Here is a 24,465-nt window from a genome sequence, read left to right as displayed (position 1 = left end):
GCAAGTAAACAACTACCTATGATATGTACATCAATTAATACTAAGTGCAATAAGCCTTCCACTTTATGGATTCTACAATATCTTCCATTGCTAGGCCTACAACCATATGCATAAACTACCAACTACACTACCTCTTGTGCACAATTCTCAAAAGAGGGAACTTGTCTAAGACTATCTAATGTACGTCCCACCTCCCTTATTTTCAACTTTCTGGACATTCAAACCTCCCCTAGTTTCAACTCCCTGGACATTCAGCTACTTTCTTTTCTACTTGACGATGCTCATGAAAGACTTTATCGAGCCAATCAAAGTCAAGTTTCCAAAAATAACTACCTTTCACATTCAAAATCTATGTGAATTATCAATTTCCAAAATAACTTAGTCTTCCAAATCTATTTAAAATGTCAAATTCACAACTACAATACCCAAGAAAAATTACACCCATATTTTACTCCCATGAAAAAAAATTAATTAATATTTTAGAATTTCAATTGGTGCAAACATGCACATTGTCTTCTGTGGGCATTGTTACTTGCACCTCTTTTGCCTTACTAAACTTAAACATTGTTGCACACAGCCACAAAAATGCCCTCACTTACCATTAATTTGATTTGTCCATGTCTAGTGCACCTCAAAACCCCCTAGATAACTTTGAAGTCACCCGAAACAAAGCCCAAACAAGGAAGAAACAAGGTTATTTACAATCTAAAACAAAATCTTTGCTTGCTAAAAATCTTATTTAGGCCAGAGTTCAAAAAATATTTGCTATTGAGGATACAACTACAAATAAACACATGGGGGGATGGATGGATAGATATATTGATAGAGATGGAAGTTGCGATTATACACAATGTTACTTACCATGGATAGATATATAGATAGACTGAGTTGCAATCATGAACAATGTTTGCTTGCCACAGATACCAGAACACAACCTATTGAATATCTACATATACACATCATAATCAATGCAAAGACCTAGTGGATAATTGAGCAAATGTGCCATCACATATCATTTAGTAGATTCAATGAATGCTAAAACCATTGATAATCCAATTAATACCACCCTTATGACATTGCTCACCTAAGCTAAGACCGCTCACCGACACAATGTTCAGACACACGTCATCACTTGCCTAAACTAGGACCCCTCATTTGCAATCGCCAAATGTTTCCAATGCAGCCACTCACCCGAGGTCCGTTTTAGTTAAGAGATTCCATCCCTTCTTTGTGCACTCAAACCTCTTCATATAATAATTTGCTACTCCACATTTCTCATCTCAAATCTTCCTATTAACTTGAATACCCCGCTAAGATACGACTTCTAATTCACATTAACATATGACAAATATAGTTGGTGCAGAAGAGTGCACACACATGCACATGTATACGCACAAAAAAAGCCTTTTTTATAAAAGGGTCAAAGCTATGTTTGCACTGTTTCTTTCTTATCTTTCTCATCACCTCCCCCTGTGATGTGAGGGCAACTCCCAAGGGTTGAGGGTTAGCCTAATAGCCTAAGCTCTTGCCTTAAGAGCGAGATGTACCCAAAGCCTTTTCTCAGCAGTCTTGGCAGCACCACCCAAAGCCAACTGAAGAGCCCAGTAAGACTTGTATAGCAGAAACAGCAAGCTCAATCCAACCTACCACTCAGAACAGAGAAGTGCAGATGCAGAGATCACACTTTGCATTAGTTTACCTTTGGAACAACTTTAAGAACCAATTGGATTGGTACACTCTTCTGAAACTGATAGATAGAATGCTTAGTCTGTTCTTGGAAATCTAGCTCAGCAGAGACTCATATTGTACAACGAGGACAAAGTCACACATTAACGAGTATTATCCACATTAATCAAATTATGTCTTTAAAATCAGGCCAAAGATATTATCCACTTGCTCTACAATCAGTAGCAAAGAAAAATAACTAAACGTAGACACGCCCCTAGGAATTCATTCTGTATGTTTGGAGATGTACAACACGAACCACCATTTTGCCATACAAACATAATCATTAAAAAAGTCACAACAAAGCCTTTCCTGAGCAACAACTTATACAGAGATGAACCGAGTCCCTTCTCTAAAATCTCACTTCAATCTGCCTGTCCATTTAGGTGCAACCAGAACTCGTAAGGTCGGCACCATCGGGACCAGAAGCATTAATCTGCACTAACTTTCATCTTCAGATTTCACAAGAATCGTCATGAAACTGATTCAAACCTTGATTTCCTTGATTCTTTTTTCCAGTATTTCATGGGACAAAATATCATCACCAGCTATATGCCTCTTTGAACCGGTAAAATGTTTGTCTCCCTCCTTGTCGAAACACTCCCCATGTATTAATCTCAATTGTAGGTCTGCAAATCAAGGTTAGGCAAATGCACCCTTTTAAACTGCTTTTTCAGAGGGAGAAAATGAACAATGCATAGAAATAGAACAACAGAAGTAAACATGTGGTATGCAACTTCAATTGAGACAAAAAGAAACTACAATTCAGAGGGAGATCAAACCTACTTACCATTAGATCTGATCCGCTTGCTCCCAATACAAGGCTTGAAATTGTCTTCATGTCGTTCTCTCTTTAGTTTCCTGGAAGAAGCTGCTGTCAAAATATCATTTGTTAGTTTCGCTTTCCAAAAGAATTAATACTTTTTACCTGATCTAAAACATGCAAATACCTGCAGGGTTCTCTTGTCTCATACGCTTGTTTGTAATACATGTAGAGGCATCGGCTTCCACAGCAGACCGCTTTATATTGGGAGAAGCTGGAACAGTGTTCTCTGGTGCAATAATAAGGATGTCTGTGGCAATGTTTTGTGTTTCCATCAAGACCACTAGTTTTAGCACATACAGCTTAAAAAAGCAAAGCTACTTGTATTCATACATTTCCAGCTATTGTAAGAAATTACAAAAGTATAATGAGTTCTATCTAAGGAGAAGACTGATGCAAAGTAACAAATTGAAGTACAATTCTAGACCAATACTATCCCTAAGATTGAAAATTGTTAAGAGCTTGGAGTGGAATCCTAGACCACTAGTATCCCTAAGGACAAAAACGTGGATATGATAGGCAATATGATTACAAGGCTTAGTGTTTTTGACCGATGGGATGGAGGATATTGGTGGTTCTATGGGTTGGCTACACAAGATCCATGGGTTGATGCTGTTGGCATGACTTGTGGATGTAGCACTTAAATAATGAAAATGATTTTGTAAAATGTAACATAAGACTTAAATTATATATTTTATCATTCTATTCATAATATCAAAACCAAAGCAAAGGGCTTTTGTAGGGAAATGTCAATTTCTGCTTCAGTGGACGTTTCAGTGCACAAATTGCAAAAATTTGTTGGAATTTGGGTCAGCAAATTTGGAGCTTTTGTATGTTTGTCAGACATTGGCATATGTAGTAAAGTTTCAGTCTGAAATTGACTCAAATCGTGCACATTGGGCAATCAAATTTTGGAGCTTTTGTGTTTTTAGTGCTGCTGACCGCTATTCTTACATTGGGCAATGTGTTGCTTACTAAAATCTGGAAAAATTTCAGCACATTGAGATAGTAGTGATCAAGTGTGACACAGTTTAGTTGATTACAGCTTGGCATTTGCTGTAATTTCTAGAAATTTGCAGATTTCCAGGTTAGGCCAGCTTTTGTTATCGCTTTTGTGCATTTGGAAGAGTGACATTTATCATGGCAAATCAAAGACAGAGTGATGTCTTCACTTATGTATCAAAAGAGGATAGATTGGATGGCAACAACTATTCTCTATGGTCCTTCATGATGAAGAATGTGCTGGTCGCTAAAAATTTTTGGGATTATGTCAATGGAGAATAAGCCCATCCTGGTGATATGGCTCTTGCAACTCCACGAGGAGGCTGTGGTCAAAGGCAAGCTCCCATTCAGCCACCACCCCAAAGAACAGCTCCACAAAAGGCTTGGGACACTAGGGATGCCCAAGCATTGTCACTTATTGCGTTGGCAGTTCAGCGATCTATAATCCCACATATCCAATCTGCTCCTACTTCACGAGCAACATGGCTTACACTTGGTGTGACATTAATGTGACATTAAAAGTGATATTTACATTAAGGTCATAAATATGGAATGACATTAAAAGTGACATTTAATGTGGCATTAAGGTAAATCTAGGGGAACATGCACGAGAATGACCGTCCGGGCTCTTGGGTGCCCGAACGGGGTTAAGGAGAGCCTAGAGAGTAAGAGAGTCCAGGAATAGTAGGACTCCAGGAAGTGGACGGCTGGCAAAGGAATCCGAGTGGGAGGGCCAGCACGGATCTAGGCGTGGTTGGGAGGAGAAGAATGACTCGTGCTTTCATGGTTTTCGCTCTGTCTTTTCGAAATCATCTTTCATTGGTATCAGAGCACATGGTTCAACGACCAGATCAGTTGTTCGTCAGATAGTCAGTCGCCCGCCAGGTCGTCAACGTCTTGCAAGGTCGTGTGAGTACCAGGCGCCGTGAAAACGTGACGGCGCGACGGGCCGTGAAGAAAAAGAAAAAGTGAAACGTGCCAGGCGCCGTGAAAACGCGGCGGGCCGTGAAGAGAAAGAAAAGAGACGTGCCACGTCACATTAATGTGACACGTTACGTTACGGACAGAGAAAAGATTAAAACATGGGGTCGCGAAGATCAGACATGGGGTCATGAGAAAACGTGACTCTGTCACGACTGCTGTTGACGGATAACTGCAACTGCTCCTGAGATGGACATGACTGCGACTGCTCTGAGAGGGACAGAAGAATGTCATATACGACTGAAGTCAGGAAATTGAATTTCCAGCATGATTACTTCACTGTTCTAATCCGGGAAGATACAATCTGTTTCTTACTCTTCGAGTTTCTTTCCAAATCAACAGCCACTGCCTGCCATTAAAAATCAGGGAAGTACTTTACTTTGTATGCAAATTTCTTATTTTTGCTTTCCAATTCCAGTGTATTAATGGCAGAAAAAGGGAAAGAAAGGGTAATGGAAAGTTCTAGTTCCGGGGATCAACCTATGGTAGATCCCCATGAACCAGAAATACAAGAAGAACAATGGGAAGAATTTTTTGCTACGCGAGAGCAATTCGATGATCTTACTGCTCGTGTGCAAACTCAAGGGGTTCAAATGGAATTTTTAACTCAAACACTTACTGAAATAAAATCTCAATTAACTTTATTGTTGGAAAGAGATAAAAATAAGATAGAAATTTCAGATGTCCCATCTTCATCGAAAGATTTAAATGTGACTATGCAAGATCCTAAGGAACCCCAAACTTACCATAAATTGAGGGATAATCCAGTTTTAAAGGATATGAAACCACCTCAATTTTACGGGGAGGAAAAAGATAGGAATAAAGACACAATCTTTAATTTCCTCCAAAAATGGGAGGATTTACATAAATTAAAAAATACCCCACCACATCTCCAAGCACTGGAGGCTAGTTTAACTTTGGGGCCCAAAGCATATAAGTGGTGGCGAACTTTAAAGGAGGCGAATAAAATACCTGAAACTTGGGCTCAATTTGAATCCGTCTTTTTGAAAGAATTTCTTCCTGAAAATGAAATGGAAAGAAATTGGGAAGATTGGGATTATGTCAGACAAAAGGGAAGACCCCTGCTGACATATCTGGAGGAATATCGTGAGATAATCCTCAAACTGGAAGGAACAGATGAATTCCAAAAAACAAGAGGATTCATTAGGGGACTGGATAAAGCCTGTAAAAAGGAAGTAAAACGGAGTTTACCTAAGACGCTAGAAGAGGCAATTAAATTTGCATTAATTTATGAAGATAGTACGCGTCCAAGTACACTCACTAGTCTCACTGATACGGAGCCCAAGTCTAAGGAATTGGAAACCTCAAAATTTGTGGGCAAATTTAAAAGAAAACTGCCATTTTTCAAGGGTAAAAAACAACCTTTTGAAAAGAAACCATATATGAGGCCAAAGTTAAGTCCTGATCACTTTGATAAGGCCAAAAAAGAAAAGTTGTGTTTTAATTGCCTATCCCCTAACCATGCTGCTTGGAATTGCCCTCAAAAGAAAAAGGGGGAAGACAAAGGAAAGGATAAGAACAAGGGCAAGGGAAAAGAAAAACAAATCCATGTAGTACAGACCTTAGAATTAAAGGGCCATGAAAAGTATAAATCTTTAAAGGTCTTGCACATGGATGTACAACATAAGTGTTGTATGTCAACTTCTATGTGGCAGCCTACTTTTGGGCCACATGATTTACTTAGAGTACATGGATTGATAGCTGGAAAACGGGTTAGAGTCATGATTGATGACTCTGCCACACATAATTTTATAAATTATGCACTTGTCAAAAAATTGAAACTTTCCCAACAAAACAGTGAGCATCAATATGTTGTTCGTATGATGCAAGGCCAAGACAATAAAATATGGGATACAATGGTATCCAATTTGGAAATTGAGATTCAAGGATATAAAGATAAGCTTGATTTCCAAATAATGAACATGGAAAGAGCTGATATTGCTCTAGGGAGGGAGTGGCTATGGGGATTGGAACCATCCTTAAAACGTAGCTATCACCATAATACACTGGAATTTGAAAGGGATGGTAAGACTTTTGTCATTCAAGGTGAACATGAAGTATCTGATAATCCTTTGCTGTGTTCTACTGAAGTTCAGAAGCTGATAAAGAAGGAAATTTGTGAGGTATATATGCTATGGTCTCTTCCTGTACAGAACACTTTTACTTTCTGTAATATTAAGCAACAATTTTCTTATGTTTGTGAGTTGAATGTTAATAATGAATTGAATAGTTTGTTAGATGATTTTAAAGATGTGTTTCCTTCTGATTTACCAAGTGGCCTTCCACCAGATAGGGGTGATATAAATCACCCAATTGATATAAATAAGGATACACACCCAATTCCAAAACCACCGTATAGGTTAAGTGAAACACAGCATCAAGAAGTTGAAAGACAAATTAAGGATTACCTAGATAAAGGGTTTATTCAACCTAGTAATTCACCTTGGGCTTCACCAATTTTATTGGTAAAGAAAAAAGATGGTTCTATGCGACTTTGTATTGACTATAGAGCACTTAATAAAATAACGGTGAAGAATAAATTCCCTATGCCCAGAATGGATGATCTTTTTGATCAATTGCAATGGGCAAAATTCTTCACAAAGATAGATTTAAGATCAGGCTATCACCAAATAAGAATTAAGGCACAAGATGTTTCCAAGATGGCATTTCGTACTAGATACGGGCATTATGATTTTTTGGTGATGCCTTTTGGCCTCACTAATGCACCAGCTATCTTTATGAAGCTGATGAATAGTGTTTTACGGCCCTATCTAGGACATTTTGTAGTAGTCTTCTTGGATGATATCTTGATCTTCAGTAAATCAAGAGAAGAACATTTGGAACACTTACAATTAGTATTCCAACTGTTAAGAACACATTCCCTTTATGCGAAGAAAACTAAATGTGAATTCTTTGCACAAGAGGTCAAATATTTGGGGCATATTATCTCGAAAAAGGGAATCAACATGGATCCAGAAAAAGTAAGGGCAATTATTGAATGGCCACCTCCAAGGAACCTGGAAGAGCTGCAGATCTTCCTAGGTTTATCTGGATTTTATCGAAGATTCATTCGAGATTATGTCAAAATAGCTGTTCCAATGACAGACCAACTTAAAGGGAAAGGGAAAAGTTTTAATTGGGGAACAGACCAAAATGAAAGTTTTCAAAAACTTAAGGTAGCTATTGCTACAGCTCCAGTACTATTAATAGTGGATCCCAATAAACCATTTGTGGTTGAAGCTGATGCCAGTGATAAGGCAATAGGCGCGGACTTATTACAAGAAGGTCGACCAGTTGCTTTTGAAAGCAAGAAATTAGATCGTGCAAAACAGAACTACTCTGTTTATGAGAGGGAGCTGTATGCAATAGTACATGCAATGAAGAAATGGAGGCACTATTTGTATGGTGCCAAACTTTTGATTTTATCGGATCATGAAAGCATTAAGTGGCTTAATGATCAACCGGATTTACACGGGCGTAAAGCCAGATGGGCCGAACTCCTCCAAGAGTTCGACTATGAGATAAGATATAGAAAAGGAAAATATAATATTGTAGCTGATGCACTCAGCAGAATGCCCATCATTAATGATTTGAGTTTTACTCAGTTCACTTCCAACTTGCTTGAATCTTTAAAAGAGAAATGCCAGGTTGATCCGGCATTCTCCAACATATGGGAAGCAATAAAAAATGGGGATCCAAATGAAAGTGTTTCTACTGAGGAAGGAATATCTGAGGATATTCAACAAGGAAATGGAGCATCAGGGGTTGCTCAAACTGGATTCAAGTGGAAGAATTTTACCATTGATAATGGTTATTTACTCTACAAGGGTAGGGTATGTGTCCCGAAAGATATAGAAATAAGGCGCCAGATACTCTTTGAGTGTCATGATACCCCTAGTGCGGAACATCCAGGAGTTAATAAGACTTATAGTCTTATTAAAAGACAGTTCTATTGGCCTGGAATGAATAAGGACATCCTTGACTATGTGGTCAAATGTAATAAATGCCAGGTTAATAAAGCTGAAAATTTAAAATGGGAGGACCTCTCCATCCATTAGAAATTCCTTCGGGAAAATGGGAGAGTATCTCCATGGACTTTATTGTTGCTCTACCTAGAACACAGAGGGGGCACGACTCTGTATGGGTGATTGTGGATAGGTTAACCAAAATGGCTAGGTTCATTCCAACTTCAACTGATGTTAAAACACCAAAATTGGCTAGATTGTTCGTAGAGAACATATACCGATTGTATGGCCTTCCAGCAAATATAGTTTCTGATCGGGATAGAAAATTTAATAGCCATTTTTGGCGTGCGGTATTTAGGAAATTGGATACTAAACTTAGCATGAGTACGGCGGATCACCCGCAAACAGATGGGCAAACTGAAAGGGTTAACCAAATTCTTGAAGATATGCTTAGGGCATATGTAAGTAAAAGGCAAACTAATTGGGAAGAGTATTTACCGATAGCAGAGTTTGCATATAACAGTGCCAAGCACTCTTCCACTGGATATAGTCCATTTATGTTAATGTATGGGTTTCAGCCCAGAGCTCCTTTTGCAGTAAGACTGCATCTTTTGCAGTAAGACTGCATAAGGAAAAGGTTCAGGCAGCTAAAGATTTTTTGGAGGATATGAATAGTATGTTAAAATTTGCTCAAGAAAATATTAAAAAAGCTCAAAATCGAGCTAGAGCATATGCAGATCCTCACCAAAGAGACATCTCCTTTGAAGAAGGAGAATTGGTCTATCTTAAGGTGCCTGAACAAACTAAAACTATGAAAAAGGGACACTGTCCAAAGCTTTCACCAAGGTATTGTGGTCCTTTCATAATACTTAAAAGGGTGGGAGAATTGGCTTACAAGCTCCAACTACCTGCTGGTAGTAAAATACATCCAGTTTTTCATGTAAGTAAATTAAGGAAGAAGCTGGGTGATTTGGATAATCTAATCTTAAATGATGATATTGAGGAGTTATTCTATGGCCAATCTAATCCACATGAACCAGAAAAAATATTAAATGTTTGTAATAGACGAACGAGGAATACTATTTATCAAGAATGTTTGGTTAAGTGAAAAGATTGTTCAGAAGAAAGCTCAACATGGGAGCGAGTAAGTACTTTAAAGAAAAGGTTTCCCGATTTACAGTTAGACCTTCCAAGTATCGTTTTCGAGGACGAAACCGATTTTTAAGGGGAAGGAAATGTGACATTAAAAGTGATATTTACATTAAGGTCATAAATATGGAATGACATTAAAAGTGACATTTAATGTGACATTAAGGTAAATCTAGGGGAACATGCACGAGAATGACCGTCCGGGCTCTTGGGCGCCCGAACAGGGTTAAGGGGAGCCTAGAGAGTAAGAGAGTCCAGGAATAGTAGGACTCCAGGAAGTGGACGGCTGGCAAAGGAATCCGAGTGGGAGGGCCAGCACGGATCTAGGCGTGGTTGGGAGGAGAAGAATGACTCGTGCTTTCATGGTTTTCGCTCTGTCTTTTCGAAATCATCTTTCACTTGGGCATATATTTGCTGGAAAAAATGATACTCGCATCTCTTTTTTGAAGGAGGAGCTTGAAAATGTGAAGATCAAAGAAGGTGATGCTATACCAAATCACCTTAACAAGATTCGGGACTTTTGGAACAGTTGATGAATGTAGATGAGTATTATTCTAATGCTCAAATGATCTCTATGACCTTGATTTCTTTGCCACCTTCTTATTTGGCCTTTCATACGGCATTGAATCTTACAATGCGAATTTCTACGTAGACACTTACCTTTCTTCAATTGGTTAGCTTGTTGCTAGAAGAAGAGCAAACAAGGAAGAATAGTAGGGTGGATGTTGTAGCTTCTAAGCAAGCTTTTATGGCAAGACAAAAGGGCAAGGGCAATCGGTCCAAGAATGCTCCATAGAGTTCTAGAGGTTCAAGAACTTCACAAAACAACAAGAAGCAGGAGAGCACACAAGCCAAGAAGCGCAAGGGCCATTATTGTAAAAAGCCAAGTTATTACATCACAAAATGCAAAAGAAGCATTGCCGAGGAGAAAAAGGAATCTAGGATGTCTATTTCAAATACACTTTCTATTGCTACTGCTACAGAATCTGCATCATTCGTCATTAACCATGACTACTATTTTTACACTTACATAATAATTTTTCTTGGATAGATAGAGCATTCAGCTCTACAGAGGATGCTAACACTCTTTTCTTTGACAATGGTGCTTCTAAGCACATTACATCTCATAGGGATTTGTTTACCTCTATTATTGCAGATCCTATTGGCAAATCAATGCAATGTTCCATCAATGCATCTTATCCTATTAGAGATATTGAAGAGATTGTCTTAAAATCCATTGATGGCTCTACACTCCGTTTGCAAGATGTTTTATTTGTGCCAAGGATACCCTTTACAATATCCCAATGTCGCCTGCTAGGTATCACTATATAACGAGACACAACTCCCACTGCAAATGCTATGTCAAATCTAATGGCTATCATGGCATACATCAAGCAGCCCATCGTGGGTGCATACAAGATCTTGGCCATCTTGACTCTCATCATCTAACTGGGGACAATCTACCTGACTAACCTTCACATGAGAAGGTAATGAGCAACTAATAGGCTTACCACTCTGTATATGGAACCACTCAAGGACTTCATAGATATACTCTCTCTGTGACAAGTAGAGGAGTCCCTTAGAGTAATTGCATGTAATGCACAAACCAAGTATATGTGAGACATGTCCCATGTGACATGTCCATCTCAAAGCTCTTCTTGAGCCAAGTCTTCAAATCACTTGAAATCTCTTGGTAAGATAATCATTGCCTCTGTAATCTTGGTTGACCACTAGCAACCAACTTGCACCTTTTCTTCGGTGCCCTAGTTGCTTTGGGGTGGAACGCCTTGGGGTAAAAATAGGCTTAAGCTTTTCTTCTAGCAACCCCTATTAGTTTCAATTTTAGGCCTATCCCTAAGGTGTTGAGCTGAAAATTCATTACCCACTAATTAGCTCTTTAAAACAACCCCAAAACAACAAATTACCAAAAGTTTCATTAAACAAGGAGCGATTCTAGACAATTTATGTATCCCACATGCAAAACCCTGATTTAGGAGAATCCTTCCGCGTCTATAAATAGAGAGGCAGCCCACCATTCAGCCCTTATTCCTTGTCTTGCATGTTTGAGCCATCATCTCTCTTCCACCAACTATCCAACCCCCAACAACTGCAACTATGTGGTCTACAACTATCGCCTAACCTCTTACTACTATCAGTGGTCAGCTTCCATCATCTACATTAGGTCATTTTGGTGTTTTCAATACTTTTCTCCATCATCTACATCAGGTCATTTTGGTGTTTTCAATACTTTTCTCCATCAACCTCTACTGCAATTAATGGTCATTGCACTCACCGTCCGCTTCTTTGGTGGATGACACACATCAACACCTCCCTCAATCCATTCCCATGAGAGCCACCTACTATTGGACAAATCTGTCCCTGAGCATTTTGTACATTCTCTCCTTTATTCGTAGCATTGATTCACTCACTTCAAAGTTCTCTTTCTTCTCTGTTTGTGTTTGTGTTTTTGTGTTTTGCATTTGAGTTTTACATGTCACTATCGAGTATTTGCATTTCAATCTGTCAAAGTGCAGCGATGCGGAAGCGTAGGACAAAGACAGAGAGAGAGTGAACACAAAGAGAGGAGAGAGAAAAAAGGAAAGTGTAACGCAGAAAATCTGCAATGTAGTATGCCGTATAAGAGTGCAGAGATATACACTGGGGGCAGAGGAAATATCTGTGTGTGTGTCCGTCTTAAAGACCTCGATCTCCATCAGCCCGCAGTCTCAGCCAACAAATCTCAAGATCAGAATGAATGATAGCAGAGAGTGTGCCACCAACTGGCTATATATAGCCGATAAATCAGAAATACCCTACACCATGCTAGCTGCATTAAATGCAGTCGACTGCAGTAAAAAAACTGTCCAACTGCACACAATAAACTATCCAACTGTTGACGTGTCCTCTGCCATGTTGTGCTGGCATGGGTGTCCTCTGTGCTGACATGGCACTCTGCCATACTGAGCTGATGTGGAATTGCCGTACGACTGTCCAAGAAATGACTGTCTAACACCCCCTCCTAGATCTTGGACAGGTCAAAAGACTAAGGGATCTGGGATGCTGCCAAAGAAGACCCTGGGGAAGTGCCTTCGTAAACAAATCTGCAAGATTATCCTCCGTCTTGTGGTACTCCACATCAATGGTCCCATCCAGACGTTTATCCCATATGAAGTGATACTAGATCTCAATGTGCTACGTTTGGGCATGGAATACAAGATTCCGCACCAAGGCAATGCAACTCTCATTGTCACACCACAGAAGAGTAGGACGAGGCTGGGGGAAGCCAAGCTCCAACAACAATCTCCGAAGCCACACAACCTCACATGTAGTAGAGAACGCGGCCCGATACTCCGCCTCAATAGAAGAAAGGGCTATCGTGGGCTGCTTCTTGCTGCTCCAAGAGATAACACCAGTACCCAAGGTAAAACAATAGCCTGTAGTAGACCGCCGGTGGTCCACATCACCAACCCAATCTGAGTCGCTCCAACCTGCAAGAACAAGACCTGAAGCATCTGTGGCTCCTGGATAAGAAATCCCTAAGTCAGAGGTCCCCCTCAAATACCAGAGAACACTCAGGGCAACCTGCCAATGCACCTGTGTGGGTTCACTCATGAACCCTGCCAAAAGACCCACAACAAAACAAAGATCGGCACGAGTGTTGAGAAGCCAAATCAAGGATCCAATCAACTGACGATAGCTAGAAGCATCCGTCACCAAAGAACCTAAGTGTGAAGTGGCCTTCCAATTCAGATCCGTAGGAGTAGAAATGGGTTGACAAGTCTCCATCTCAAAAGTCACCAAGAGCTCCTGAATGTATCTCTGCTGAAAGATGAAAATCCCACTCTGAGACTAATAAATCTCGTGACCCAAGAAGAAATGAAGAAGCCCCAAATCCGTCATCTCGAACGTCTGATGTAAAGTTGTCTTGGTCTCTCGGACCTTCTGTGCATGATCCCCTGTCAGAATCAAATCATCAACGTACAACACAAACAACACGTGACAACCTCGGAAGTGTGCATATAAAGCTGCAGATCCGCCTTGGAGCGCCCATATCCCAACTTCGACTAAAGAAACGAGCTAATCTTCTTGTTCCATGTACGCGAAGCCTACTTGAGGCCATGCAAGGCCTTATTCAACCTATAGACTTTCCCATCCGAGAACCCAAGGCCAGGAGGTTGCTCGACATAGATCTCATCCTACAAATCACCATTGAGAAAGGCTGACTTCACATCCACTAATAGGCAGGCCATCTCCTATGGCCAACCAAGGCAAGAACAGCTCGAATAGTCGCCATACGAGCAATGGGGGCAAAAGTATCATGGAAATCAATGCCTAGGCGTCGAGTAAAACCTTTAGCAACAAGGCGAGCCTTGGGCTTATCCAAAGAACCATCGCTAAGGTACTTGGTCTTGAAGACCCACTTGACGCCAATCACCTTTTGTGAGAGGGACGATACACAAGAGACCAGATGCCATTCCTCTCAATAGCCTCCAACTCAGCTTCCATAGCCTTCCGCCAAGGGTCAGACTGCAAAGCCTCCTTCACTAAAATGGGATCACGATCCTGCATAACACGGGTCATCAAACAATAGTTAGAGCAAACAAGCTCCGTAGAATGTGCTTGATTTCTCTGTGACCTCTGCGGTCCATCCTGCGGTTCCCACTCCTCAGGGAACCCCCCTCGATCCCTGAATCTCAAGAGTGTGTCACGGGCCCAACAAGGAGGAGGACGAACCTCTCCCCATCGCTCTCCATCTACTGAAGCCGTGGGTACATCCACTGGTGGAAGCTCCTCAAGGGTGGCCGGTGGAAGGGAAGACTCTGAATCAAAAGAAGAATCTCCATCAAGAGGCTCTGGCTCCAAAGGAATTGTCTCAGGAGTCCAACGCTCCCCTGTATCTCCAAGGACAGAGTGCTCCTCACCACCCTCAGTGGCCGAAACTTCCATGAACCGCACATCTCGGCTCATGTAGACATCCCGCTTGACGAGATCAAACAGACGATAACCTTCGGATTGGGGGCTATAGCCAACAAAAACCTGTCATCAAGAAAGCGCCTCAAACTTGTCATGCTGCGGCTTCGAGATGTGGGCATAAGCGTCACACCCAAAGATCCTGAAATAAGAGACATTAGGCTTCGCCCCAAAGTAAGCCTCAAAAGTTGTCATCCTGACGGCCGAAGTGGGAGATCAATTGAGGATGTGAACTGCGGTAGCCACTGCCTCGGCCCACAGAAACTGAGGTGTCTGTCGGTGCTCCATCATGGTGCGCGCCATCGCGATCACACTTCAGTTATTTCGCTCCAAAATGCCATTCTCTTGAGGAGGATTGGTATCAGCAAACTCCTGGTGAATGCCCCTATCTACACAAAAACAAGCAAACTCATTAGATATAAATTCACCGCCCTTGTTTGAACGCAAGGTCTTCAATCGCCGGCTAGATCGGTTCTCCTCAAAAAGAACCAATCCTTGAAGTGAGAAAAAGCCTCCGACTTCAATGTCAAGAAATAGGCCCATGTCATCCTACTGTAGTCATCTACAATCAACATGAAGTACAAGCTCCCCTTTAGGGACTCGATCCTCATCAGGCCACAAAGATCTGTAGAGACAAGCTCCATAGGTGAAGTAGACCGCCTCGAAGCTTTTTTGGAAATCGCATCCCGATGCATTTTCCACGAATGCAAGAGACACACGGTTGATGGCTCACCACTATGTTTAGCACCCTCGGACAAAAGACCCTCGCGACGCCTTCCGAAGGTACTCATAGTTCAAGTGGCCAAACCGAGCATGCCATAGCTCGGACTGTGTCTAAGAGGTAAGAAGAAGTGAGGCAAGAGCTATAGAAGACTTCAATTTATAGATACCATTCTCCTCATACCCTGCTCAGAGAACCTTCCTCAATCCACGATCAAGGACTCGAACAACATCACTGTCAAACTCCACCAAGAGGCCAAGAGCACAAATCTTATGGACCGAAAGTAAATGATACCCCAAGTCTGGCACATGCAACACCTCGGAAGTGTGGGTACCACCACGTCCATCTGGAATAAGCTGCATTTCACCCCGCACAACAAGACACAGAAGAGCTGTCTCCGATGAGAATCTACCCACACAAAGGTCGCAAATGGGCAATACCAACGGGAGAAGGAGTCATGTGTCAGGAGGCACCACTGTCCACGATCCACTCACGAGCCTAGGGAGCTGCCATCATAGCATTAGAAGTCTTTGGTGTAGAGTCTTCAATGACTGCTAAGTGTAGAAAAGCAACTCATGAGGGTGCAACTGTCACAAGACTGTGACAACTTTTACCTTTTTGTTGATTTCTTTATTACATATTTTATTTGGTTTTTCTTTTTGGAATGATCCCTCTTGAAATCTAAATGCTTGAGTTGCATGGCCAGTATGAGAAACGGACAGGAATGTCTAGTGAGTCAAGACTGGACAGTTAAGGTCCAGTACAAGTCTGAAAGAGACTTGTGAAAATGTATATGGACTAGTGTGTCAAAGAACTAGCCTGGAAGAGACTAGTTCAAAGTGAAGATGGACAAATTTCTAAGAGATTAGTCCATGTGGGGTCATCAGTGGAGATTCACTTTCAGTTGGGCTACATTACAAATTTGAATGTAGCCATAGTCTGCAAAGATGGTCAGAAGACTAGTGGGATGCAATGGAAGCAACTCCTAAAATTTAGGGAGTTACTATTTTTGGATCCCAGAATCTGTTCGCGTCATTATCTTCGTTTTTGTACAAGGATTAATCCTCTGGTCTGTGCCGAGGTCAAATTTTGAACCGAGGATGGAGAATTTTAGACCGAAAGGTTTAAACAGGAAAATTGTTACATATATGCCATGTGTCACAATTTGGGCATAAATTCCCAAAAGAGAGAGAGAGGGCAGCACAAAAACGAGTTTCAATGCATGGGGGGCTCATTTTTGTAAAAGGGAGATGGATTGCTGCAGATGGAGAGCTCTTGAGAGCTGGTCTACCTTGTCTAAATGCACAGAGGGCTGAGCTTGCTTCCTACTCTCCCTCTTTCTCTCCCTGACAGTATGGTTATGTTGCAGAATCAAGGGCTTTTCTTCTGATTCAGGTACAGCTGTGTGGAATATGCTGTTTTTGCATGAGGCAAGAGCCTCCTTTCTTCAGGAACAGGAGCAGTTGTTTGCAATTCCCAGCAGGGACAGGTGAGGGTGTTAACCTCACCAAGCAGGTGTCTGAAACAGCACCAAATCAGTACTGATTCTGGACTGTTCAGAGGTTATTTCAGAGCCCAATTGATGTCAAAATCAAGGGGCACTTGGCCCAAATGATGCAGGACAGTACAGGGAACAATATGAGCTGAGAACAGGTGTCAGAACAGGTCTGAACCAGTAATTACAGTGGGCTGAACAGTACAGGGAACAGTATGAGTTGTAAACAGGTTTCAAAACAGGTCTGAACCAGTAAATACAGCAGGTTGAAATGGTCAATTCTGCACTCCAACCAGAAGATTCAGACTTGGGCAGAGTTTCCCCTCCTGGTCAACTTGATTTGGGTCAGTAATTGTACTGTTATGCTGTCAAATTTCACCCAGAATAGGTGAAAGACAGCCCATTGTACTTTCTCTTTTTAAAAATAAAGAAATACCGCAAGGGGCGCCTAACTTAGGGGCCAACAGGGTGTATGTGTCGCAACAGGAGCATTCTAGCTTCCTGTATTTCTTCTTGATTCTGTGTCTTTAAGTTCAAGTAATATGGGCGACTGTTAATTGGGTGAAAGCATTTATATATTTTGGTTGTACACTACCGCCCTTTCCAGTGAGCAGGCCGGTTACAGCAACCACCACTCCAGAATCCTTTGTGTCCTTCTTGGTATCCTCCTTGTCTATGTCGAGGCAATCCTTTTTCCAATGACCGGTCTTACCACACATATGGCAAGTCAACTCATTCTCCTTGTCCTTCTTAAATTTATTGTCCTCCTCCTTTTGATCCTTCCCCTTCTTCTCAGAGGCTTGACCAACCAATGCCTCCAATTTGGAAGCATTCTGCCTCTTCAACTGTTCCTCTTGGTCCAAGATCAAAGAAACCAACTCTTCCCACCAAAGATACGACTCCCGCCTTGAAGCAATAAGAGTGGAATAAAAAGTATCGAATCGTAGCGGCAATTGGGATAGTAAAGTGATTGCCATGTCTTCGAAGAAAATAGGCTTCCCCTAATTTTGAACCTGCATCTAAAGCTGCCGAAGCTTGTTGATGTATTCTCGAAGCGAATAAGACTTATTCATGGACAAGGTAAGCATCTGCACCTCCAAAGAAACCCTCTTCATCAAGGTCATCCGGTTGCACATCTGGTCGAGTTCCAGTCATATCCCTAAGCCATCGTCAAGTGCTCGATATGAGCTATCACGGCTGTGGTGCAAAACAGAAAGAGAAAAGAACGAATCCTAGCATTCAGTTTGTCCCAATGAGACTGAGCTCTAGTCAACTCTGCACGAGCATTGAAAGAGATTTTTTACTCATCCGTCACCAAGGGTCGAGTGATCTCCTCCATTACAAGCTCCGCCAAATCATAAGACTCCAATATGGCCAACATCATCACGTGCCAAATGCAGTAATTGTCACCATCAAGCTTCTGATCTGATGGAAGAGGAGGTAGGACACGCACCTTCCTGTCCATGATCGCTAGGAACTCCAAATCAGTCTCTGTAGACATGTTCATCTGCAATGAACACACAAACGCAAAATCCGCCCCCTCTGACTATGTAAATGCAGCATGGTAGGGTTGTTTCCTTCACTGCCCGAACCTTCTTCACTCGCCAGTGGCGATGAAAAGGTAAAATCTGCAATGGAAGACCTAAAACGCAGCCTCCCTCCCCTTCAAACAGCAAAAACCTGCAGCAAATTCACTAGTTGGACCCCTTTCCCGCACGCCCACGCTCGCTTCAGCCTTGATCCGATGCACAGCCCCCCCGCTCGCCCTCGAATCCTGAAAACGCAGTCTTGTGTCGCGTTGAAATCTCCTCTTCAAATAGGTTCAACACTCGGTCAATCCGTCTTCACCGCTCTGATACCATGTTAGAGTGCAGCGATGCGGAAGCGTAGAACAAAGAGAGAGAGAGAGAGAGAGAGAGAGAGGAGACAATGTAACGCAGAAAATCTGCAGTGTAGTATACTGTATAAGAGTGTAGAGATAGACACGGGGGGCAGAGGAAATATCTGCATGTGTGTCCGTCTTGAAGTCCTCGATCTCCCTCAACCCGAGCGCAGTCAGTCTCAGCCAACAAATCTCAAGATCAGAATGAATGATAGCAGAGTGTGTGCCACCAACTGGCTATATATAGCCAATAAATCAAAAATACCCTACATCAGGTCGACTGTATTAAATGCAGCCGACTACAGTAAAAAATTGTCCGACTACAGGCAGTAAACTGTCCGACTACTGATGTGTCCCCTGCCGTATTGTGCTAATGTGGCTGTCCTCTGCACTGACATGGCAGTCTACCATACTGTGCTGACGTGGCACTACCGTACGACTGTCCAAGAAATGACTGTCTAACACAATCGTGGTTGTACTTTTTGTGTTTTCTTAGTTCAAACCCTAGCATATCTTTACACCCATGGCAATCCATGATTTTACCAAAGAGTGCCCTCATCCAAAAAGTCAGCCGATACTAAAAATGAGTTGAAGTCCCCTATACTCCACTTTGAAAGTGGAGGGATCATAGCCTTGTTTTGGAGTGGCCCTTGGGTATTGACGATCCCAAGGGGTGATCACTTTACCACACAGATGAAAAGCAAGCCGCACAAGAGGGTCCTGCGAATAGTTAGTAGAGGCCTTCGGAGCAAAAGATTTTTGGGGGCCCGTCTGGACTATAACATTAGCAGTAGATATAGACGATGCCTTATCTTTGCAACGCACATACGTGTATAAAGGGGTCTTGTGAAGTGCTCGGCATAGCTGCTGCTTAGTGCACATTAGAATTTTCAACTCTTTGGCACAAACATGAACCCAATTGGAAATCCAAAGGTTGCAAAGATTGTTTCCCTTTATCCAGAATAGGGCACATTGGGACCTTGTTTACTCAAGGGCCATCGTCCATACGAGCATCATGGGCTAGTGAAGCCAATCTCCCCCTCACAACAGTGGTCTTTTCGAACATTCAGCCATGAAATACCCCAATTGTCCACACGAAAATCAATGCCTGCAAAGATTCTCCACTTCAAGCAATGGTACAACGAAGGCATTCCAAAATAATTTAAGTGCAACTTCAAGCAACATCAAGGACATATGTGTGAAGCTCACGAGTGTAGAAGCATTCGCCACTCCACCAAACTCCAAGGGAAGCTTGTAGAGTACTATTGCCACGAGATGCGCCTTTGGAAGGGCAAACTACATGTGTCAAAGCTAGTCATGTATCTGTGTAACACGGAGCAAAAATGACTAAATAGTGTCCTTAGACTCAAACTTCATCTGCAAAAATTATCCATAAAGGGTCACTACATGCATAGTGGAAGGCGCCTCATACAACATCTAAAGCTTCGACCATATACTTTGGGAGATGTCCTACAAGAGGCAACCGCTAGGAAAACTTCAAAAATACATCAAAGAATAGCAAAAGAGGCACATCCATCATCTAAATCCCATGTAAGTATAGCTTCCTCATGGTTGTCCTCATCAAAATCTTCAAGGACTGGAAAAGAACGCTAAGGATAGGGAATAGCTCCACAAACAATGCATTAAATCCGCTTCTATACAAAACAAGCTTTCATCACAACACTTCATGTAAGATAGTTGTGTCCATGTAACTTATCATCTGTAGAAATGCACGGAGGAGCCATATGGAGACGATAAGAAGAGAAGATAGAAGGTAGACATAGAGAGAAGACAACCAACCAAATAGCACAAACTACACAAAAAGAGAATTCACACACTGATCACAAAACACAATACTGCCAATACCAAAATCTACAAGAAAACAATCAGATCATCTCATCCAGCATTGGAGAAGTGACAGAGGCTAAAAACGCAAAAAATCTGGGTTAAACACAGCAAGCGACAGCAATACATGATTCGCTAGATGCAACCAAAGGATTGCAGCTTGAAAATGCAAACCCTAGGAGGGCTGATGTCAGCTGCACACTGCATTAAATGCATCAAACGCAAAAGGTGAGTACCTAAAATTAGCAAAGAAATCACAATAGGAACCTAGATCCTGTAATCAGATACCATGTCAAAAGTGGTACCCCCAATGGAAGCATAAACAAGTACTAAAATAAGTTGTTGAACACAAGACAAAAGTGAAATAAAACTGAAAAACATTGCAAAAGAAGAGAAGTCAAAGATGTGCTCGAGAAATGGAATCCATATACCAAACACGAGACAATCGTGTACAGTAGTGAGTCACTGGTTGCATGGACAATAGGAACCCAGATCCTGCAATCAGTTACCATGTCAAAAGTGGTGCACCAATGGAAGCATAAACAAGTACTGAAATAAGTTGTTGAACACAAGACAGAAGTAAAATAAAACTAAAGAACATTGCAAAAGAAGAGAACTCAAAGATGTGCTCGAGAAATGGAATCCATATATCAAACACAAGACAATAGTGTACAGTAGTGAGTCATTGGTTGCATGGGCATTGACACAAGCTCCTCTCTCCAACAAGGAGTCTGCACGATGAATGATGATGACCGAGAAGGAGGACCAGGAGAAGAAGGAGGAGCCCCACAATAAATAGGCACAAAATATGCCAAATACAGCAACTGGTCAGCTAGCATTAAATGATGGCTGACCAGCATAAAATGCCACAAATGCCATACAAATAAATCGCAGTAAAATGTCTGAAATAAGAACAAGTGTGCCCAACCCTAATTGGCATGCAATAACTCACACATGAGCGACAATCCTACTAATAGCTACCACTCCACAACCACACCAAATCTTCATCAAGCACAATAATGCAGTATGTTGTGCTGCGTAAGCCATTGATTCTTCGTGATCCTCATGGAAAATGTCACTGAGAGAGAGAGAGAGAGAGAGAGAGAGAGAGAGAGAGGCGTTTGGAAAGTGCCACTTACAATATCACCATAACCAATGACACGTACCACAAATTGGCAACTTGCTTGAGTTGTAGTATCATGTACTTGCATCAATGCCCATTTACACACAATCCAAGCCTGTCAGATTCAATCATGGTAATGCTTGTGAATAAGTATGTAGAAGGTGTTTATAAGGTACATGACATGTTTTTCAAAGCATCTTAGATGCATAAAAAGAAAATAGAGAGGTGATACATACTTGTATCTTAGCAATTGCCTAAGTTTAGGTTGAGTCAATGGGCACATGTACATAGACCAACATAACAAGGGTGGTGAAATTCAATCAATGAGTCAACATTACCCAGAGACTAGCAAAGGAGTTTGATGTCCATTCCCCTAAGTTTTAATCTACTTGAGTATGACTTGTGTCGTGTCTCATATGTAGGTTGAATCCTAGGTGGATGTTATATTGGAATCAAAGCAACAACCTGCTCTTTCAAGCCTAATATAATGACATGAATAAAACCATTGGAACCCAAGATTGTGACGGTCCATGTGTAGGGAAATCCCCTTGCTCCCACTTGCTGTGCCTTATCTGAACAAGCTCTTTAAGAGCATGTGGTTGATAAGGTAAGAAAAATTCTTACATAGCATTCATGCTCGAAATGATTCATAAGTGTCGTGAATTGATGGTGTTGAAGTCACTACATTCAATCTCCTCATGGTCATTTCCACAAAATGGGCTTGGAAACTTGAAAGTAACCACTCCATGGCCATGGTAGGCCTCTAAGAATGTTAGCAATCATGCTCATCTCCTAGTTATGAGCCTTACATTGAGTTTGTGAGGAATATTAGGAGCTCTATTTGATGTCAAGGTCCAATCATTTTGGTTACTTTTGGTCATATTGTACTTTGTACCTACTTTTGGGCCATGTCCATGTTTTTGGCTGAGGATACTCACCTAGAGAATTTTAGATCATGCCTATCAATAGGCCTAAGCTATCAATTGGTCTACACTCATTCAATCATTGACTTCTTCTGTCCCCCACCTTCACTATCCCACTCTCACTACATTTTTGCCTTGAGGAGTTCTCTTTCTATTCACATGCGTCCTCTTCCACTACACCTCCCACATGGTATCTCCTTGCCATACTTCATCACAAGCTTGCTGCCTAACACCTGGTCCAGCCTATGTCCCTTCACGCCCGCTTTGCATATGCTATAGACCCTGCTGCAGCAGGCATCCCTCAACCATTACCCTCCTATCATCTGTTCCAGCCTATCTCCCTTCACGCCATCTTTGCATCTGCTGTAGACCCTGCTGCAGCAGGCATCCCTCAACCATTACCCACCTATCATCTGTTATTTCAATCTTTGACAGCCTGTGTTTACAATCTCAACCCATTGCCTCTGCTGGCAACAAATTACAGCCCTTGTGACAGCTCCTACTTGCTGTTCCTAATCTGAACAAACTCTTTCTAGTGGCTGTGGTGCTTCTACATCCTATCGCAGGCCTGCCAGCCTGTTGTCTGTGCGTGTGCAATAGGGAAGCAAGAAAACATATAGAGACCCTACCTTCAGCAATGAGCAATATTATGAGATTATTCCATCTGTCTCGTTTCTGCTTGACCTATTAGATGCAGGCGTCTAACACACTTGTCTTCACATACAAGTAGAGTTCAATACCTATCTCCAAGCAATCAGCCAATGGAGGTTCTAGTTGGCCATACTCATTGGGAAGCTTGTAACTTGCCCACTAACATTCCTACAAAGTAGACCTAGAAACCTCACTCAATTCATTCTTCCCCTCCCCAACTTGCATCAACCAACAAGCTAAAAAAACTAACAGAACAGTGGCTTCACACACACACACACACACACACACACACACACACAGAAAGAGAGATTGTGTGAGTGTGTACACATACAGATGTACATACCTACAAACACACCTCTCTCTCTCTCTCTCTCTCTCTCTCTCTCTCTCTCTCTCTCTCTCTCTCATGGCTGTGCTTCAGTTGGTGATTGTAATAGCCCATTTCTTATCTTTGCAGGAAAAGCTCTATGATTTTGCTTCAGTTGGTGATGGCAATAGTCCATTTCTATTTGTTTTATGTGAGACTTCTGTAGCATCTGCCACTTTGTAAATTAAATTAATCGGAACATCCGGGGACCTCACCTTGTCTATCTGTTCGGGGAGCAGATCTGCCGTCGACTAGGACAGGGTGCAGGGCATCAGTGCCGGAGGGGAAGCCCCTGCTCTCAAAGAAGCCAATGACCTGGCGCCACGTGAGGGCCGAGAGGAAGTCGTGGTCGCGGGAGATGAAGTGGGTATTGAGGCGGACGGAGGACGGGTCCAGGGAGAAGCGCCGGGCGATGGCGCCCAGGTCCACCCGCCCCTCGGCAAGAGCCACGTAGCTCAGGGCCTTGCCGGAGGCAGGGTGCAGGAAATGGATGACAAAGCCAGTACTACCCTGGGTCTTCTTAACAGCAGAGGGAAGAGAAGATGGTGATGAAACAGAGCTCATGGACGCACCCCTTCAGCTAACTTCTTTAGCTTCCCCCCCTTGCATCGCTTTTTCTTAGTGTGTCTGAATGAGCATTCGGGTCGAGCAGCGAGCTCTAGAAGCTACCGCACTATCTTTTCTTAGTGTGTTTTGAATGAGCATTCGGGTCGAGCTCCAGAAGCTACCGGATTATCTTTTTTTCTTATCACATTAATCTAACTACTAGGTTCACACCTGCAGCCAAGTTTATGATTTTTTTTTTTACAGCCATAGTTTTC

General features: G+C 42.0%; 1 protein-coding gene across 4 annotated transcripts; it reads right to left on the bottom strand.

Annotated features, from left to right (window-relative positions):
* Positions 1 to 1,825: 1,825 nt before the first annotated feature.
* Positions 1,826 to 24,353, bottom strand: LOC148019202 (amino acid-ligase). 4 transcript variants are annotated; one of them, XM_087660744.1, is made up of 4 exons: positions 23,860 to 24,353; positions 2,676 to 2,777; positions 2,516 to 2,599; positions 1,826 to 2,354 (listed from the first exon to the last, which is right to left on the bottom strand). In XM_087660744.1, exons 1-4 carry the CDS (start codon positions 24,206 to 24,208, stop codon positions 2,212 to 2,214), a joined length of 678 nt encoding a protein of 225 aa, XP_087516870.1. In that variant the 5' UTR covers positions 24,209 to 24,353; the 3' UTR covers positions 1,826 to 2,211. The 4 variants fall into 4 exon arrangements, with proteins under 4 accessions (XP_087516870.1, XP_087516871.1, XP_087516868.1 ...); XM_087660745.1 differs by having other exon boundaries at positions 2,516 to 2,596; positions 23,860 to 24,352; XM_087660742.1 differs by having other exon boundaries at positions 2,676 to 2,798; positions 23,860 to 24,350.
* Between the last annotated feature and the right edge of the window lie 112 nt (positions 24,354 to 24,465).

The sequence above is a fragment of the Lygodium microphyllum genome, chromosome 20 (genome assembly GCF_053477565.2).
Source record: "Lygodium microphyllum isolate KBCC chromosome 20, Lygodium_microphyllum_v1.1.10, whole genome shotgun sequence".
Classification (NCBI taxonomy): domain Eukaryota; kingdom Viridiplantae; phylum Streptophyta; class Polypodiopsida; order Schizaeales; family Lygodiaceae; genus Lygodium; species Lygodium microphyllum.
Note: the sequence above shows the minus strand (reverse complement) of the source record. Positions and strands in the feature narration are given on the sequence as shown.

Excerpts from the sequence above, each read along its gene's own strand:
- LOC148019202 (XM_087660742.1), bottom strand. The coding sequence starts at position 24,208 with ATGAGCTCTGTTTCATCACCATCTTCTCTTCCCTCTGCTGTTAAGAAG. Across the intron at positions 2,799-23,859 it reads TCCCCGAACAGATAGACAAG|ACATCCTTATTATTGCACCA; the intron begins GTGAGGTCCCCG and ends ACATTGCCACAG. Across the intron at positions 2,355-2,515 it reads CAAGCGGATCAGATCTAATG|ACCTACAATTGAGATTAATA; the intron begins GTAAGTAGGTTT and ends CTTGATTTGCAG.